Raw genomic sequence first — 20,120 nt, 5'->3', positions numbered from 1 at the left:
GATGTTGTTTATCTCGCTGATGATGTGGACTCACTCACCTAAGTTCCGAAGCAGACTTTCTAGCTGGTCGTCAGTCCACACAAATGTCACCTCTTGTGTTGGCTTTGCATTCCCCACCTTTTTTTCGAAGTATGTTAATGTCGCGCGGGCTTCTTCGTCTCTGTTTTCGGTGACTTCTTGTGGCAGCGCTACAGCGCCACTTACAAGCCTGGCATACATACTACACCATTTCATTTGTGTGTGTGTGTGTGTGTGTGTGTGTGTGTGTGTGTGTGTGTGTGGACACACATTTCTTACAATGATTCCGTGTTCATGACAAACATGACTTTTAAAAACAAACCAAAAAGAAATGGATCGGTTCCGTCTCCTTCTTGCAAGGAAGCAGTTTACCTCCTGTGACATCTCTTCACTTGACACATCGAAACTATGGCAGTAGAGAAGAAAGTTAAAATTGTCATTCAAGCCATTTACCCTGTTTTGTCACTCACTCTCTCTCGTTCAAATGACAAAGAAGGGTTTGTTTACTGGTGGTGCCATCCGAGATCGTGCCGTCTCTTGCCACCTGGAAGTATGTGTGACATGGTGAAAAAGTCTATTTGAGCCCCCCGAGCAACAGTGTTTTGAGGTTTGATCTCCCCTCCCCGCCGCAGGCGTGCAACCTCAAATACCCGGACTACGACAAAACGGGCTCCATCTGCGTGAGCGAGAACATCAACAACACTCTGACGCGCTACCGCTGGCTCGTCAGCGCCCCTAAGGGCCCGGACGGCGTCACCGGCCCGATGCGAGAAGTAGACTTCGACACCTTCTTCACCTCGTCCAAGCTCATCACGCTGGACTCGGTCTACTTCCAGGCCGGCTCCAGGGTGCAATGCGCCGCCAGGGCCGTCAACTCGGACGGCGACGAGGGGCTGGAGCTCAGCAGCCCCGTGGTGACCATCAGTACGGACGAGGGTGAGTGCGATGCCTTCTTTGTTTTGTTCCCTCTACCTGGGAGGGTTTGTTGTGTAAGTCGACAGTGGTCGTCTTTCATTTGGTGTTCTTCAAAGGAATTTCCAATTACTTTTGTAGGAAAGAGAAGCCAGGCAATGATGGCACGATTAAAAAAAATAAATAAGTAAAATCCTTATTTTTCGACATGAGAAAAATCGAGCTGCCCCATTATTTTTTTAAATCGGAAAACCACACATTGATGGCTTCATCACAAACCAAATTGAAAAGTCTATAGCAGGAAAATGTTATTGTCTTACTGTTAGTTTTTGATTATAATCCATACGTTGATGATGTCATAAAAAATATTAAATAAAATCCAAAGATTGATGGCATCATTTAAAAAAGTCTATACGATGCCATAGTCTTTGGTTGGAATCCATACATTAATGGTGTCATAAAAATGAACTTAAAAAGCAATCCATATTGTTTATAGAATGGAGACAAAACTTAATTTATGTTGCAGTTAGCCATGGTGTTCCCAAAAAAATCTAGTTTATACTTGGCAAAACATATCTATGACTTTTCTCATAAATGAAACGTTGCCTCTCGTTTTCAGTTGTTGATGATGTCCTAAAACATTGAAATGAATATTAGAAAGCCGAATTAAAAAAGATCATCTGTGTTGATTTCGGGTTGATTTTGTGTTCCCATTAGTGTTTGTATAAATATAATGAATAAATCCATATTGTTAACCGAAGGTGAAAATAAGCATTTGAAATTACAAACCGAAAAATACTCTTTCAAATCGTGTCCTATTTGTTGTGTTCATATGTATGTATACATTTCAAAGTCTAACCTGGATCTGATCCAGCACTTGGCAGTAATTTGAATTTCAAATGCAAAATCCCATCAAAAATGTTCAGTATGCCAAATCTCTTCATTGGATCTGTTGTGCTTCTATGGGATATAATTACATTTGATATCACAAGAGAAAATTGCGGACGTGGATTGACTTTTACCTTCCTCTTAGGAATTTCACCGCGGTTGTTGTTGACTTCTTGATTTCAGTATGATTTCAGCGAGCGCTCTTGTTTGTTTTGGAAATGCCACCGCACGATGAGCAGCTGCTGTCGCTGCTCCGGCGGCTCAAAACCATTTCTCCGTAGTGGATATTTCTTTTTTTCGTGGGCTAACTAAACATACGATGTATGTCTACGGCCGGGCGGCAGGCATGTGCCAGCCTCGCGTGGCGGGCACGGTGGGAGCCGAGCCTTTCTCTGCCAAGCTGCGTTACACCGGAGCCGAGGACCCCGACCATCCCAATCTCATCAAGCTGACTGTCACCATGCCTCATATTGACGGTAAAGCCACGAAAGTGATGCTCTTACTATATGTTCTATTACTACTACTACTACTACTACTGCTACTACTACAACTCGAGTGGAAATCACTTGGTTTTGGGAGGAGCGGTTCTTTTGTTACCCTGGTAGTCATGGCACCAAGGGGCTAAGCTCGGGCAAAGCAAGGGCTACTCAGTCTTGCCAATCTAATGATTTTATCGCTTGATTTACCAACTTTTCTGACCACTCTAATGACAATTGCTCCAAAAGGTGACTAGCAAAAAAATAAATAAAAACATCTCGTGACTTTTTGTGTTGTTACTGAAGACCTTTGGAGAATCTGAGATGTTCACCTCTCCGTCTCCAGACTGCAAATGAATGACGCTTGCACAAACCCGCCACTGGCTAATTTCATTTATGTGTTTATTCATTACATCATAGAAAATAATACCCAGACAGACAGACAGCAGACACATTTTCAGAAACAGGTAGCTGACAAAGATATACTTAGTTGTTGAATTTTACACTTAATGGATGGGCAGGCACTACGGAGACCCAACTATTTGTAAATAAAACCTTAAAAGGTCAATTTGATATAATATGTATTATATAAGACCGAACTAACTCCAGCGACTGTTGCCCCTAACCCAGGTATGCTACCCGTGGTGTCCACTCGCGCCTTGTCGAACTTTGAGCTCACCCTCAGCCCGGACGGCACCCGCGTGGGCAACCACCGCTGCTCCAACCTGCTGGACTACTCCGAAGTCAAGACGCGCCACGGCTTCCTCACCGACGCCACCAAGAACCCGCACGTGATCGGCGAGACGGCGCCCTACCAGTACAGCGCCGCGTTGAGGGGCGCCGCCACGCTGCGCTTCTACCGCAACCTTAACCTGGAGGCGTGTTTGTGGGAGTTCACCAGCTACTACGACATGTCCGAGCTGCTCAGTGACTGCGGCGGAAGCATCGGCACTGATGGACAGGTAAGCCGTCACACCCCCCGCTCCCCAGGCTCACCTTTGATCCCTTTTTGTCATCTCGAGACTTAAGCAGTGAGGGGATCAGGCAGCTGGAATGTTGACTCAGTCGTGACGGGTCTTCGGTTTAAAAAGTCGTGTTTGGGCGTATTCGTACGAGGCCAGTTGTTCTCAAATACTTAACTACCTTCTCAAGTACCGTGGTCATGACTACTATCAAAATACAGTATTAGGCTTAAGAGTTCATCAGAAAAGAGACACTGTAACATCATGCAGATGTTATAATGCGATCGTGCCATTTCCCAGTAATTCAAGATCAAAGTCATTTTGTAAAATAGACATAAAAAGAACGGCAAGAAAAAATCCACAGTCAAGAAAGCCCACACTTATGCTTGGTCACGCATCGGCACATGAGCTACGTGACATGTTTAATGCAACCCGTTTTTTACATTAACAGCCACCTTACCTTGCGCTATAGAAATAAACCGAAGTCAAATGGCCAAGTGCGAGTGCACCCTAAATCATTTCCAAGTACAACCCCAATTCCAATGGAGTTAAGGCGTTGTGTTAAACATAAATAAAAACAGAATACAATGATTTGCAAATCACGTTGAACCGATATTGAATTGAATACACTACAAAGACAAGATCTCTAATATTCAAACTGATCAACTTTATTGTTTTTAGCAAATAATCATTCACTTAGAATTTTATGGCTGCAAAAAACTGGGACAGGGTCATGTTTACCACGGTGTTACATCACCTTTTCTTTTAATAACATTCAATAAACGTTTGGGAACTGAGGACACTAATTGTTGAAGCTTTGTAGGTGGAATTCTTTCCCATTCTTGCTTGATGTACAGCTTCAGCTGTTCAACAGTCCGGGATTTCCGTTGTCGTATTTTACGCTTCATAATACGCCACACATTCAGATCGGGACTGCAGGCGGGCCAGTCCAGTACCCGCACTCTTTTACGAGGAAGCCACGCTGTTGTAACACGTGCAGAATGTGGTTTGGCATTGTCTTGCTGAAATAAGCAGGGGCGTCCGTGAAAAAGACATTGCTTGGATGGCAGCATATGTTTCTCCAAAACCTGTTTGTACCTTTCAGCATTAATGGTGGCTTCACAGATGTGTAAGTTACCCATGCCATTGGCACTTGCACAGCCCCATACCATCACATTTGCTGGCTTTTGAACTTTGCATTCATAACAGTCCGGATGGTTCTTTTCCTCTTTGGCCCGGAGGACACGACGTCCACAATTTCCAAAAACACTTTGAAATGTGGACTCGTTGGACCACAGAACACTTTTCCACTCTGCATCGGTCCATCTTAGATGAGCTCGGGCTCAGAGAAGCCAGAGGCGTTTCTGGGTGTTGTTGATGAATGGCTTTTGCTTTGCATAGTAGAGTTTCAAGTAGCACTTACAGCTGTAACGCCGAACTGTATTTACTGACATTGGTTTTCTGAAGTGTTCCTGAGCCCACGTGGTGATATCCTTTACACATTGATGTCAGTTTTTGATGCAGTACCGCCTGAGGGCTCGAAGGCCATGGACATTCAATGTTGGTTTTCGGCCTTGCCGCTTACGTGCAGTGATTTCTCCAGATTCTCTGAACCTTTTGATGATATTATGGACCGTAGGTGATGAAATCCCTCAATTCCTTGCAATTGTACGTTGAAGAACATTGTCCTTAAACTGTTGGACTATTTTCTCACGCGCTTGTTCACAAAGAGGTGAACCTCGCCCCATCTTTGCTTGTTAATGACTGAGCAATTCAGGGAAGCTCCTTTTCTACCCAATCATGGCACCCACCTGTTCCCAATTAGCCTGTTCACCAGTGGGATGTTCCAAAAAGGTGTTTGATGAGCAGTCCTCAGCTTTCTCAGTCTTTTTTGCCACCTGTTTTTTGGAACGTGTTGCAGCCATAAAATTCTAAGTTCATGATTATTTGCTAAAGAAAAAAATAAAGTTTATCAGTTTGAACATTAAATATCTTGTCTTTGTAGTGTATTCAATTAAATATAGGTTTAACACAACGTCCCAACTTCATAGGAATTGGGGTTGTCGATTCAAAGCACACACGCTGATGTGAGACTTCTTTTTAAGACCTCAAAGTAAACAGCCTGCAGAGGACCCATCCATCCATAATCTCGTTTCACATCTGCAGTGATGACAAAGCCCACACGCGTCCATCATCTCCCGCCAGCAGTGCTTATTTTGTCTTGTCTGTCTTGGAAGTTTTGTAAGCTCGTAAAATAAGAAAGAATTTGAAAAATAACCTCCTTTTTCACAAGCTTGACTCGCCGTCTGCTGCAGCTGTGGTGCGTAATACCGCCACTCCCCCACCACCTGGACACCTCGCCGCCTCACGCTCAACAAAGACGAGAAGATTTAAAGAGAGATTTAAAGTTCCGTAGTTAATTTGAGGATGTCTTAAATAGCAAGCGACCTGCTTCCAGCCGTGTCAAGTCCAACTGATCTCAGCATTTAGCACTAATGGCACATATCGACTTTGCGTTTATGACTCAAATCCAATTTATCATGATAATATAAAAGGATTATCTGTCCAGTTGAGATCTGAATGGGGATGTTAGGAACATTCTTTAAAAAAGTTCAAATCTTATGCAAAAGAGAGTCCATGCTGATGATCAACTTCATTAGGTACAGCTGCGCAGTCCATAACACTGCCATTCAATATTATGGGTTTGGCTTGTGGGTTTGGGTCACAGTTATACGGTAGGTGGAAGGTTAGGATCAGGCTAAAGCGGTAGGTTTGGGTTAGGTTAGGATTAGGGTTGGGGTAGTGTTAGGATTAGTGGTTTAGGGCAGGGGCAAAGTTAAATTAGGGTAGTGTTTATCCAACTTTTTACACCAAGTACCACCATTAAGACCAACAGTAAGATTCAGTAGCCTGGGGGGCCCAAGTTTTGATGAAACACTAGACAGAGGTTTTATTCCGAAATGTACACTGCACCTAGATATAGTAAAATTGGAAAAAGTACACACATTATTCAAAATGTTGAACATCAGAGTTTAGGAAAAATTAGACCTAAAAGTTTGAAAGATGTGTTCTACTAAAAAGTTAAATACAAATGAACAGTATTTTGGCAGTGATTTTTTTTCACATAATACTAGAATAAGCCTGTGTACCACTACTGGTTGAGAATGGAGGTTAGAGTATGGGTTGTGGTTCGATTAGATTTGTGGGTGTGTTTAGGGTTAGGGTCAGTGTTACGTTAGGACCAGGAAATAAGGCCAAACCTGAAACAGTAGAGTAAGCATGGGAATTGGATTTTATTCTTTTAAAAAAAAAATAGTAATAATGTACGCAATCAATTTCCTGCTGAGATAACACCCATAAATTCAAAGGCCGATACATTAAGTCTTTACATCACTGGCTGCAGGTTGCTTGTTTAGAAGCCTTTATCAATACCATAAATAAAATCAGCCACGGTGCTACTTGAATTATTAATCCCCCGAGTAGAGCGGCTGAGGTTGCCTCTGGTCTTTGTCCGTCCTCATTAAAGAAATCTCTCCGGTGGACTAAAATGTGCAAGAATGCAGAGGTGGGAGGAAATCACTCTGAGCTCGTCATAAGTTAGTTTCAAGTCTTTACCTTCAAGTTAGAAGCAAGCCCCAATTTACGGTGGCAAAAAGCCAAGCAAGTTGAGTCAGGTCATTACTTTGGTTTAAGCAAATCAAAAAAAAAAACAAATAAAAAAAAAACTGTTCTCAATTGCCTTACCGAGTTAAATAAAGGAATATATAGTATTAATGCAAATTTGCTCAGTCACAACATATAGTCCCACATTAGCTACTTTGTCCTCAGTATCTCTACTTATGTTAGTTATTCTCTGTATTCTCAATTAAATGCATAACTGACATGAAGTTTGGTTCATGTTTTACCACCTATCCATGAGCTAAACTGTGAAATGAACATAGTTTACGTGGCTCTGCGGGTTTTATCGTGACGGGTGAAGTTAAATGTCAAAGTTGACGTTGAGTCGCAAAAAAAGTGCACGTTTCCATTCTCTTTTTAAGGATAACGATCAGGAAGAACCAAGAGGGAAATTTACTTTGAATGCTAAAACTCTGCCGCATTCGTGTACAATCTGTAATATGTGGGACAAGTACACAAAACTCTTCTTGCCAGGTCTGTGTGCACCACACACACAAAAAAGAACCGTCCTTTCAAAAACGAAACAATCGGCGCACCATCTTGAAAATGCAGATTTGCAAAACAAACCCTTCCGTGTCATTTGACCGAGGCAGAGCGATTGAGAAAACAGGAGGAATGGCATGAAAGATCATTTTGGCCTTCTTCTCTACAGCCGTAGTTTGAACGTATTAAGCGTCAGTTGAAAAGAAGACGTCACAATTGGTAAACTGCTTGGCACGGAGCCTGAACGTCGGGCGCTATTTATATTTCAACAGGTAAGCCGATTCAAAAATAGACGTTGTGGAAATGCAGAGATCGTTAACGTGATCATTGAGGGAATTGCTAATTAACTGGCTTTTTTCTAGGTTGGATTAATGGCACAGATGTGCTCTTTTGATGCTGAAATGGATAGCGGGCTTTAGAGCTGGCGTTATCTAGAACGCTAGCGGTTATGTTTTGCTAAATCGCTCAAAAACAACCCAACCGATCATTATCTTTACACACCTGTGACAAAATGTCACCCACAAACGCCATGACGGAAGTAGAGAGAGAAGCAGTGGCCTTTGATTTGCAAGTGCTGCCCCGAGAGGCCGGGAGGGCTAATGGACCGCTCCGAGTGTCATGCCACTGCTTAGCGGGACCGCAGGAATCCATTAAGGCCCAGCGGGTCGTGTCAGGAGGATTAATATGAACACGTGATGCTCAGCGCACAGCGGGTGCCTGGAGGCTCGCCCGAGCACGCACGCTCGACCAGCGCGGGCAGGCGGGCGCGTGAGCGGCAGGTCAGAAAGGTGCAGATACATCGGTTTTAGAGCCGCACGTGTCCGAACAAGTCGGGCCAAATTTGTCACATTTTGAACTTTTGAACATATTTCCAATGCAGTACTCGTGGCATTGCAGTTCATTGCCAGGAATATTTGCACTCACCCGTAAACAAGGAATGTAAGAGTAGTATAAAGGCGCGTGCATTGACAAAAGATCCAAGGTTGACTAGAAAATAAAGAAATTATCAAGCAAAGCACACATCAAAAGAAATAAATATTAATTAAAAGGGTAAAGTGAGAAATACCAGGAAAATATTTGGATGCTTTTACATAAAGACATCAAGGTCTGAAAATCAACGAATAGCGTGCAATCAGTGGACAGGGCGCAACTGTAAAAAAGTGAAAATCCGCAAACAATTGACACAAACCATAAAGTAATGACATAATTAAATAGAATGTAAAGAGTTAAACCTTTTGTGCAATCTTGATTAATTCATTGCTGCTCCTTGTGGTGTGTGTGACTTGGCCACTGGGGGCAGTATAACACAGTCATGCACACATAAAGGGAGAAGAGTTTTCCAACGACTGTATGTGATTCCATAATCTGCAGTAATATTAGTCATTTCTTCTTTTTTTTTTTCGTCTTCTTTTTTCGATCGTTAGCCCAGTCTATGACATTTCCCGTTATGTGTTCACATCTAAGGCAAGATTTTGCGATTGTTTTAAATACCCAGCATACAATTCTCTTTCTTTTAAGATTTGTTTGACCCACAGCATAGGAGGTGTGCTAATTTAAATGTATTGGGAGGCGGTTGCAAATTCCAAAGTAAGTTAGGAAAAAATATTTTCAGAGTCAGGAAATAATAAAACTAAGGCCAACAGAAGTTTTATCAAATTGCAAAACTTTCAAACGGGTTCATTTGGCCCACAACATAACAGGAGGGGTAATATACCATGAATCTGGAGGTTTTTACAAATTCCAAAAAGTTTGTTTGAAATATATTTCAAGAATGAGGAAATACCAGAAGTAATGCTATCAGAAGCTGCATCTCAGTTTGTCATTTTTAAAATAATGTTTCTACATTTTCCGAACTTTAAAATGGGGTCAATTTGACCCACAACTTAACAGAAAGGTTGAGAGATATACTTTTTTTTAAATATGTTTCAATAATTTCAAAAAATGAAAAATCAAGGGCCAGCTGAAGTTTTACTCATTTTCTAAAATATCTTTTTATCGTTTGTAAATATATATATATATAAAAGTCAGTAAATAAAAATGGGTCAAGTTGACCTGCAGCCAAATGGAATGGTTGATATGCCGTGTGATTTCAAATTCAAAATCTTTTTTCTATTTTTCCCCCCCCCCAAAAAAAAAAGAAAGTTTTGGCCATTTTTCTTAAATAAAATTTACATTTTTCTTAAATAAATTAAATAAAATGAAAACACTGAAACGCATCAATTGGGTGTACGACATTGCAAGAGGGTTAAAAAAAATAAAATAAAGTGGCACAACATCATTCCCATCTGCGCTGTTTTTGTTGAATCTGTTCGTGGCTGCCCATTGTTCAGTTAAGACGACCGGATGCTCGCAATGTGTTGCCAAAGGCTGCGATTAATGAGCTCGTAGTTTTGTCAGCAGCTTTAAAAACTCCAGCGCCACGTGTTCACGCAACTGTGATTTAGTGCTTTGGCTATGCTATTGAGTTACAGAAACATTTCCCAGTCTGATTATTATTATTATTATTATTATTATTATTATTATGGCTGCAGCTATCGAATATTTGACCGGAGTACTGTGCCCTACTGAAAATAATAATAATAATAATTATTATTATTATTATTATTTTTATAATAATAATAATAATGTAATATTATTATATTATATTATTATATAATTAGTAAGTGCTATTATATAATTGTTATATAATTATTACAATATTATAATAATAATTATTATATTATAATAATGATTATTATTATTTAGATCAATTATATTTTTGCTTGATTAAAGAGAAATTATCATTAGAAATGAGGAAAATAAAGGCATTTCACGTAATAGCGGAATACCAGTTGATTTTGTTCTTTCTATAATTAACCGTTTTTGTGTCTTAAATTGAAATTGTGCATAGCAAACTGTATTGTCTCGAAACATTTCCTGATTTTTAGTGAGGCAATTTCAGACGCAAGTATAAATAAGTGTCAGTATAAAAATGAGCATTTCTTGTAAGTATCAAAATTGATTGGCTGCCCCCTGCCATCGTTGCAAATCAATGAATTTATCTGTTGAATTATTTTTCCACAAAGGCAGTATTAATCGCAATCTGCCATGTTTAGACTCGCGGGGACAAATCCAACATATTCTTGCCCTCAAAGCAAATTTGCATATCCTTCGCCTTTAAAGAGTGTTTTTATAGCGAAGTGTGTTTAAAGCATGTGGAAAGGGTAAAACTATGTAAAAAAAAAATTATATGGTCTCTCTATATCACAGACTTTTACCGATTAGCACCTAGCGAACCTATTTCCGGTTCACTATAATGTAACATTTTCCTTGCTGTCGCCACAACATGCATGTAGTGTGAATAAATACATTGGCCAGAGCGTGTTGTTTTGATTGGCAGGTCCTGAACCTGGTGCAGTCCTACGTGACACTGCGCGTGCCGCTCCACGTGTCCTACGTGTTCCACTCGCCGGCGGGCGCAGGCGGCTGGCAGCATTTTGACCTGCAGTCGGAGCTGAGGCTCACCTTCGTGTACGACACCGCCATCTTGTGGAGGGACGGCATCGGCAGCCCGCCGGAGGCGGAGCTCCAAGGTAAGCGGTTGAATTGGCGTTGACCGTTGGCTGTTTTGCGTCGATGAGGAAGGGCCTGCGTGTGTTCCCTCCCGCCTTTGCGTCCGCAGGCGCGCTCTACCCGACCAGCATGCGCATTAACGAGCAGGGACGCCTGGTGGTCAACTTCCGCACCGAAGCCCGATTTAGAGGCCTGTTTGTCTCCAGGCATCCCGGTATGTTGCGCTCACGTCCCCGGCGAACGTAGGCGTGTCCGACCGACCCCTTGAACGTTCTGAAAAATGCTCGAGAACTGCTCGACCTCGGTCTTGCATGGAGTCAGCCGATTTCTGGAAACGCTTGAGAAATGAGTCTTTTTGGTCCTTTTGGTCAGCCTCTGCGCTCACCTCCATGGTCATGTGCGCCGACCACCCCGGTGTGACGTTCAACCTCAGCCTGGTGCGCAGCGAGCCCACCTACAACCAGCCCATCCAACAGTGGACCTTCGTCTCGGACTTTGCCGTGAGGAAACGTCTGCGCTTCCTGTCAATTGTTTTTTTCGGTTTTGTGCCTGGCGTCTCAAGTTGCGACCGCGTGCCCGCATTCAGGTACGCGACTACTCTGGCGCGTACACGGTGAAGCTGCTGCCGTGCACGTCGCCGCCCAGCCTGGAGTTCGCCGTCCCGCCCGTGTGCCACCCGAGAGAGCCCGTCACCTTTGACCTGGACATCCGATTTCAGCAGGTAGGCGCAAGCAACGCAAGAGCAAAAATCGTCTTCAGGTGTGTCGGTTCATTTCAATCAAAGCAAAATAGTTCAACGCGTGAGTGAATTTAATAAAAAAGGAAAAAAAACTATGAACAACACTTCCAAATTAAATGGTGTCATGGAAAATTAGTTTGCCTTAATAAAATGCAAGATGAAAACAGATGTTTTCATCCACTGATGATCAACTTAATTTGACTAATTATAAGACAGTAGTGGTTTCGTGTTTTGCTTACAACGGCAATTTCTCCACACATATCTCATCTGTTTATTTACCCCTGAAAATAATGCAAATGAGTGCGGCTCTTGTTTATCGTCACGCGTTTCTTCTCTCACGACGCGAAAGTCAAGTCAACATTTTCTCCTAATATAATCTCATTTTGTTTATGCTCACAATGTTACAATTGTATTTTCATAAAACTAAACATTTCGACCTATAATGTCATGACCATATTTTGAATGAATTAAATACATTCAATGAAAACATTTTATCAATGTATCGCAGCTCTGTTGTCATATAATTTTTTTAATTATATATTACAAGTTAAAATGATGACGTTTTTCTTGCATGGCTATAAGAAAAAACATACAGTTGCTTTTCTAATGTGTAAATGCATTTCGTTAAAAAAAAAAAAAAAAAAAAAAACTAATTATCCAATATTTGAATGATCCTCAAGTAAAATAACAGCTGAAATGTTATTGATCAATTCAACAATTGTCTTCTTCAATATTTTTTTTCATGCGCAGCTCCAATATTCACATTGGCTTGACGCCATTTTGAAACAAGTTTGACGTAATGCTCTCATGCTTTTTTTCCCCCATTTTTTTTTTTTTTTTTTTAGCAGTATATGCAGTATACTTGTGCAAGGGTTCTCAAAGAATGCTAACCCTGACCCTCGTTTGTTTTGTGCGTGTTGTTGAAGGTGAGCGATCCGGTGGCTGCAGAGTTCAGTCTGAACACGGAGATGATCCTGCTCTCCAAAAAGACTCTGTGGCTCTCCGACGGCTCCACGGGCTTCGGCCAGAACAGCGACACGGCTTTCTCGCTAGGTGCCGTCCTGCAAAGCGTCTAAAAGGCGGCCGGAATGTTGTGGACTTCATGAGCTTTATTTAACGCCCGCGCAGGCGACACGCTCTACGGGCGCGTCATGGTGGACCCGGTGCAGAACCTGGGCGACTCTTTCATCTGCAACATCGAGAAGGTTTTCCTGTGCACGGGCGCCGACGGCTACGTGCCCAAGTACGACCCCGATCGCTTTGAGTTCGGCTGCCTGGCTGACGCGCCGTCGCTCCTCTACAGATTCAAAATTATCGTAAGTCCACTGGAAAGATGTCAACTCGTCACCCGAAAGTGCCCTGACGCTTATCGTTTCCAAACATTCTGAAAAGTTCTGTTCTTCTTCATCTTGTCTGGTCACGAGGACAAAGCCCAGCCCGAAGGCCAGGCCAGATCTTTTGGGAACGTGGCCTTCGGCGCCCTCCTAGCGGTGGACGACCCGGCCGCTTTAGCTCTGGTCAGACAGCCTGGATCGGATGGATTCAGCATGGATTCCACCGCCCTCTTCCAGGTCGCCACACGCACCCACGCGGCATTTTCACGAGCAAAGAAATAGATCGAAGCCTTCCGATAAAGTTGGAATATTACATTCATAAAATTATCGGATATTTATCATCTGATGAGGGCAATATATGTACAAAGGTCGAATTTTAGAAGGAAAACAAAATAAGTAAAATGTTGTTATTAAAGGTGGGATTTTATGAGAGAAAATATATAAAGTCCTAAAGTTATGAGAAAAAAAACAAAGATAATGTAGTAATTTTCTGAAGAAAACATACAGTATGTAAAATTACAAGAATAAGTCCAGATTTTATATGCAAAAATACTTTAAAAGTACAATATTCAATAGGTTTTTTTTCATGAGGAAAAATATCTAAAATTTATGTCACTAAAGTTATATGGTTGTAAAGAAATGAAAAAATTACAAAGCCAAAATTTTGATTTGTACAGAGGAATGTTATCATTTAAATGTTTAAGTATGTCAAATAGCATGAATAAAGTATTGATTTCAAATACACAAAATTATAAGAATAAAATTGACACTCCATGAGTATTTTGTTATCATTTCAAAAATGAAAGTTTTCCTCATGAATTTTATGAGGGAAAAAAATACCCCCTTCCCATGGGCTCACCACCTGTGGGAGGGGCCATAGGGGTCGGGTGCAGTGCGAGCTGGGCGGTGGCCGAAGGCGGGGACCTTGGCGATCCGAGCCCCGGCTACAGAAGCTGGCTCTAGGGACGTGGAATGTCACCTCTCTGGCAGGGAAGGAGCCCGAGCTGGTGTGTGAGGTGGAGAAGTTCCGACTAGATATAGTCGGACTCGCCTCCACACACAGCTTGGGCTCTGGTACCAGTCCTCTCGAGAGGGGTTGGACTCTCTTCCACTCTGGAGTTGCTCACGGTGAGAGGCGCCGAGCAGGTGTGGGTATACTTATTGCCCCCCGGCTCGGCGCCTGTACGTTGGGGTTCACCCCGGTGGACGAGAGGGTAGCCTCCCTCCGCCTTCGGGTGGGGGGACGGGTCCTGACTGTTGTTTGTGCCTATGCACCAAACAGCAGTTCAGAGTACCCACCCTTTTTGGAGTCCTTGGAGGGGGTGCTGGAGAGCGCTCCCGCTGGGGATTCCATTGTTCTGTTGGGGGACTTCAATGCTCACGTGGGCAATGACAGTGAGACCTGGAAGGGCGTGATTGGGAGGAACGGCCCCCCCGATCAGAACCCGAGCGGTGTTCTGTTATTGGACTTCTGTGCTCGTCATGGATTGTCCATAACAAACACCATGTTCAAGCATACGGTTGTCCACACGTGCACTTGGGACCGGGACACCCTAGGTCGCAGTTCGATGATCGACTTTGTGGTCGTGTCATCGGACTTGCGGCCGCATGTCTTGGACACTCGGGTGAAGAGAGGGGCGGAGCTGTCAACTGATCACCACCTGGTGGTGAGTTGGCTCCGATGGTGGGGGAAGATGCCGGTCCGACGTGGCAGGCCCAAACAGTATTGTGAGGGTCTGCTGGGAACATCTGGCAGGATCCCCTGTCAGAAGGAGTTTCAACTCCCACCTCCGACAGAACTTTGCTCATGTTCCGGGGGAGGCTGGGGACATCGAGTCCGAGTGGACCATGTTCCACGCCTCCATTGCTGAGGCGGCCGACCGCTGTGGCCGTAAGGTGGTCGGTGCCTGTCGTGGCGGCAATCCCCGAACCCGTTGGTGGACACCAACGGTGAGGGATGCCGTCAAGCTGAAGAAGGAGTCCTATTGGGCCTTTTTGGCCTGTGGGACTCCTGAGGCAGCTGATGGGTACCGCCTGGCCAAGCGGAATGCAGCTCTGGTGGTCGCTGAAGCAAAAACTCGGGTATGGGAGGAGTTCGGTGAGGCCATGGAGAAAGACTTCCGGACGGCTTCGAGGAAATTCTGGTCCACCATCCGACGTCTCAGGAGAAGAAAGCAGTGCACCACCAACACTGTGTATAGTGGGGATGGGGCGCTGCTGACCTCGACTCGGGACGTTGTGAGTCGGTGGTAAGAATACTTCGAAGACCTCCTCAATCCCACCGACACGCCTTCCCAGGAGGAAGCAGAGTGTGGGTTCTCTGAGGCGGGCTCTCCTATCTCTGGGTTTGAGGTCACCGAGGTAGTTAAAAAGCTCCTCGGTGGCAGGGCCCCGGGGGTGGATGAGATTCGCCTGGAGTTCCTAAAGGCTCTGGATGTTGTGGGGCTGTCCTGGTTGACACGCCTCTGCAACATCGCGTGGACATCTGGGACAGTGCCTCTGGATTGGCAGACTGGGGTGGTGGTCCCCCTTTTTAAGAAGGGGGACCGGAGGGTGTGTTCCAACTACAGGGGGATCACACTGCTCAGCCTCCCTGGTAAGGTCTATTCATGGGTGCTGGAGAGGAGGGTCCGTCGGGAAGTCGAATCTCAGATTCAGGAGGAGCAGTGTGGTTTTCGTCCTGGCCGTGGAACAGTGGACCAGCTCTACACCCTCGGCAGGGTCCTCGAGGGTGCATGGGAGTTCGCCCAACCAGTCTACATGTGTTTTGTGGACTTGGAGAAGGCGTTCGACCGTGTTCCTCGGGGAGTCCTGTGGAGGGTGCGTCAGGAGTATGGGGTACCGAACCCCCTGATACGGGCTGTTCGGTCCCTGTACGACCGGAGTCAGAGTTTGGTCCGCATATCCGGCAGTAAGTCGGACTCGTTCCCGGTGAGGGTTGGACTCCGCCAAGGCTGCCCTTTGTCGCCGATTCTGTTCATAACTTTTATGGACAGAATTTCTAGGCGCAGCCAAGGCATAGAGGGGGTCCGGTTTGGTGGCCTCAGTATTGCATCTCTGCTTTTTGCTGATCATGTGGTTCTGTTGGCTTCATCAAACCGTGAGCTCCAACTCTCACTGGAGCAGTTCGCCGCCGAGTGTGAAGCGGCTGGGATGAGAATCAGCACCTCCAAATCTGAGACCGTGGTCCTCAGTCGGAAAAGGGTGGCGTGCCCTCTCCGGGTCGGGGATGAGATCCTTTCCCATGTGGAGGAGTTCAAATATCTTGGGGTCTTGTTCACGAGTGAGGGAAGAATGGAACGGGAGATCGACAGACGGATCGGTGCGGCGTCTGCAGTGATGCGGACTTTGTATCGGTCCGTTGTGGTAAAGAAGGAGCTAAGCCGAAAGGCGAAGCTCTCAATTTACCGGGCGATCTTCGTTCCTACCCTCACCTATGGTCATGAGCTGTGGGTCGTGACCGAAAGAACAAGATCCCGGATACAAGCGGCCGAAATGAGTTTCCTCCGCAGGGTGTCCGGGCTCTCCCTTAGAGAGAGGGTGAGAAGCTCGGTCATCCGGGAGGATATCAGAGTAGAGCCGCTGCTCCTCCGCATCGAGAGGAGCCAGATGAGGTGGCTGGGGCATCTGATTCGGATGCCTCCCGGACGCCTCCCTGGTGAGGTGTTCCGGGCACGTCCCACCGGGAGGAGACCCCGGGGACGACCCAGGACACGCTGGAGAGACTACGTCCTTCGGCTGGCCTGGGAACGCCTCGGGATCCCTCCGGAGGAGCTGGATGAAGTGGCTGGGGAGAGGGAAGTCTGGGCGTCCCTGCTAAAGCTACTGCCCCCGCGACCCGACCCGGATAAGCGGTAGAAAATGGATGGATGGAAAAAAATACCTCCCCGACTGAAATCCTCATGGGTGTACCTAATATTCTGACCACATTATGGTCAACCCTTCCATTCAAATTCATGTTCAGTGGGAGTCCGCACACTCCTGTCAACATTTCAAGCCCCTCTGATGAACCCCAAATGATGTGCAGCTGTTTCAGTCGGCTTTCCCTGACGTTTTGGTCGTCGCATCTTACGGCAGAGGGCTTCCACAGCATAAGAGGGACTTGTCAGGAAAAGCCTACTAGACCATCTGATCTTAAAAGCTCATTCTCAGTTTTTTGTTTTTTTTTAACAGGGTGTGTGTCAACTTTTTATATGCACAGTACACAAGAAATGGACGGATAACAAGATTTGAAATCTGAAGTCAAGGAAAATAGTTTATTCAACTGTTGTTCAATAGAATTTAAAAATCTCAGCATGATTAAAAGCGAAGGCAATTTTAGTACCGATTTTAGCGCCAAACATGAAGTAGACGAACGTGAGAAGTCCACATTGCGGTTGCAGGTGTCCGCGGGCCGAGAGTGGTACATCCACACCATCTACACCGTCCGCTCCCGGGACAACGCCAACCGGGGCATCGGCAAGCGCAGCCTGGAGTACCACGCGCTCGGCCGGCACCGCAGGTCCGCCGACGTCCAGGAAATCGGCGCCGACAACAACCGCGGCACCAACATCCTCCACGTCACGCTGAACCGCGGCAGCCATCGCGGGAGGAGCCACGGCCCCGAGGGGGACGCCTTCGTCCCCGAGGGGGCGGTCCCGCGTGAGCTCGGCCACGCCGAGGACGGCGCCGACGACCGGGGCGACGGGCCGGCGCTGATCGTGGGCGTGGCGGTCGGGGTGCTGCTCGCCGTCCTGGTCGTCGCGGCGGCGACGGCGCTGGTGCGACGCAAGCGGGACGCGAAGGACACGCCCGCCGCCTCGCCGAGCGCCCGGCCGATGATGGCGCAAGGACTCAGCGACAGCTCCGAGGTCTGAAACAGAAGGGTGGTTTGCGCCCAGGAGTACTAAGGTCACACCGAAAACAAAGAAAAGGAAAAAAAAAAATTCTCATGACACCAAAAACTAAAGACACAATTCTACAAAACAAAAAAAAAAAGAAATCAAATTGTCATAATATTGGAACATTATTGCTTCTCTTATTTTTCCTTTGAATATTAGGACGTCGAAAAAAAAATGGTTGTCATTTTACGAGAAGAGAAAAATCAGGACTGCAGAGGGGGGAAAAAAGTCAAAAGTTGGAATTTTACTTTTTTTTTTTCTGTCACAAAAGTCAACAAGGAAAATAAATCATGTTTTTTTTCAAGAATGAAGTTGGAAGTCTGAATATTATATTATTCCTTTGTTCTTGTCATACTCTGACCTCGTAGTTAAATTGTAGCTTTGTGAGAATGAAAGCCAAATTTCAAGACACAGACACAATTCGAATAAAAAAAATTGAGAATGTTGGTTTAAAAACGTTTTTATGATAAAGAGATAGTACATAACATTTTTGTCATATTCTAACTTAATAAAACACTTTTACAAGAACAAAGTCATTATTTGACATGAAAAAAAAATTGTAATAAAGACAGATTTTTTTTCAAACAAAAAGTCAAAATAAAAGGAAGAAAGTTGTCATTTTGTGTAAAAATATATATATTGAGTCAAAGATGATAGTATTTTTTTACATGATATTTTGACGTGAAAAAAAATTTAAGAATGAATAAAGTTACAATTATAGGAGAAAAAGTAATTGTTCAAGGGAAATACTATAAATGAATGATTTTTTTTCTTGTAATATTCCCCAAAAAATTTAGCTTTGTGATAACGAATTCAGATTTTTATGAGAAAAGACACAATCCAACAAAATTAATACAGTTGTCATATTATGGAAAATAAAATTCCAACAGGAAGACACAGTATTTTTTTTTTCCCTCTTCATATTTTGACTTAAAACGAAGTCTCGTCATAAATTTAAGAGAACAAACGAGAAACATTTTTTAGGAATTAAGTCATTTTTCAGAGGAAAAAAAAGGAAAAAGTAAAGTCATAGTGTTACACACAAAAAAAGAATTTAATGAAAATTGAACATTCTTTCAGAAAATCTGATTTTTTTTTTTTTCCAGTAATAGTACATTTTTTTGTGTGTGTTGTCAGTGTGTCCTTAGCACTCCTGTGTCATTTTGCAAGTGCCTCACATTTAATGAACAACAAAAAAGACTTTTTGTGCGTCGAGCGCTTTTTTTGTTTTGTTTGGTTTTTTTGCTTGTGTTCTGAAATCTACTTGAAACGTTGCCACTGTCGATCCCGAAGGCGAGACGCCGCGTCGCATCTCTTTCGAAGCTCTCGTCGGTCTTTGTCCTTGTTGTTTGTTTGACATCACAACAACAACAAAAAAAACAACAACAACAAAAACCAAACAAAAAACACACGCAACAAAAAGAAGGCGTTACCGGTGTTTCCAAAGGTGCTAGCGGACACACCTCGACGCCGTCCTTCCACTCCAAACTGCGTGTTCGTGTTGTTGTTGTTTGGCCTGCTGGGTTATTCGTGTGTTTTGATTATACATCACATTGTTGCGCACACGTGCATGTCTTTATGTGTTTTTATACTCAAAACGTCAAACTGCCGATTTGCTGAAGGCAAGAGCGTACCTACCGCTTGACATCAGTTCATTCAGTCAAGACCCATTAACAGTGTCGATAATTACCCTTGGCATTGACTAAATTAGGGTTAGGATTAAGGTTCAGGGTTAGGGCAGAGGTGGGTAGGGTCACCACAAATTGGACTCAAGTGCGAGTGCTGTTACATTGGAATAATATGACTCAAGTAAAAGTGGTCCTCCAAATAATGACTTGACTAAAAGGAAGAGAGCAGTCCGTGAAAAAAGCACTCAAGTAACGAGCAACTGTCGAGTAACGTCTGATTTGTTGAATCCAGCGCATGAATGTCAAATAGACAAAAAATGTAAAAAGATATTGAGGGTGAATTTAAGTTCAAGCTGCAGTACGTAGCCTCTGTGGCCTCCCTACATTTGGAGTCTGTTCTGGAGGACAAAGATGGAGTCTTCGGAAGACGTCATTGGCGGATGATGATGTCGTGCTACACAAATGCCGACTCGTATGTTTAGTTAAGAGTTTTACAAATGCGAGGTCAAATGCGTCATTGGTGGGTTTTTTATTTTTAACTATTTTAAACAGTTACACACTGCAGCGTCA

The 20,120-nt window shown here is 44.2% G+C and overlaps 1 protein-coding gene across 1 annotated transcript in view; it reads left to right on the top strand.

Moving 5' to 3' along the window:
* The window catches only part of frem2b (FRAS1 related extracellular matrix 2b), an 86,341-nt gene extending 66,565 nt beyond the window's left edge, over positions 1-19,776 (top strand). Inside the window, exons 14-24 of the mRNA XM_061681332.1 lie at positions 651-954; positions 2,163-2,294; positions 2,925-3,256; positions 10,797-10,989; positions 11,079-11,183; positions 11,342-11,469; positions 11,556-11,690; positions 12,635-12,761; positions 12,837-13,024; positions 13,133-13,279; positions 17,425-19,776. Coding sequence (XP_061537316.1) covers positions 651-954; positions 2,163-2,294; positions 2,925-3,256; positions 10,797-10,989; positions 11,079-11,183; positions 11,342-11,469; positions 11,556-11,690; positions 12,635-12,761; positions 12,837-13,024; positions 13,133-13,279; positions 17,425-17,898 — 2,265 coding nt within the window. The 3' untranslated portion in view covers positions 17,899-19,776. The remainder of the gene's footprint in view (positions 1-650; positions 955-2,162; positions 2,295-2,924; positions 3,257-10,796; positions 10,990-11,078; positions 11,184-11,341; positions 11,470-11,555; positions 11,691-12,634; positions 12,762-12,836; positions 13,025-13,132; positions 13,280-17,424) is intronic.
* The last annotated feature ends 344 nt before the right edge of the window (positions 19,777-20,120 follow it).

Source organism: Phycodurus eques, chromosome 7 (genome assembly GCF_024500275.1).
Source record: "Phycodurus eques isolate BA_2022a chromosome 7, UOR_Pequ_1.1, whole genome shotgun sequence".
In the NCBI taxonomy this organism is placed as follows: domain Eukaryota; kingdom Metazoa; phylum Chordata; class Actinopteri; order Syngnathiformes; family Syngnathidae; genus Phycodurus; species Phycodurus eques.
Note: the sequence above shows the minus strand (reverse complement) of the source record. Positions and strands in the feature narration are given on the sequence as shown.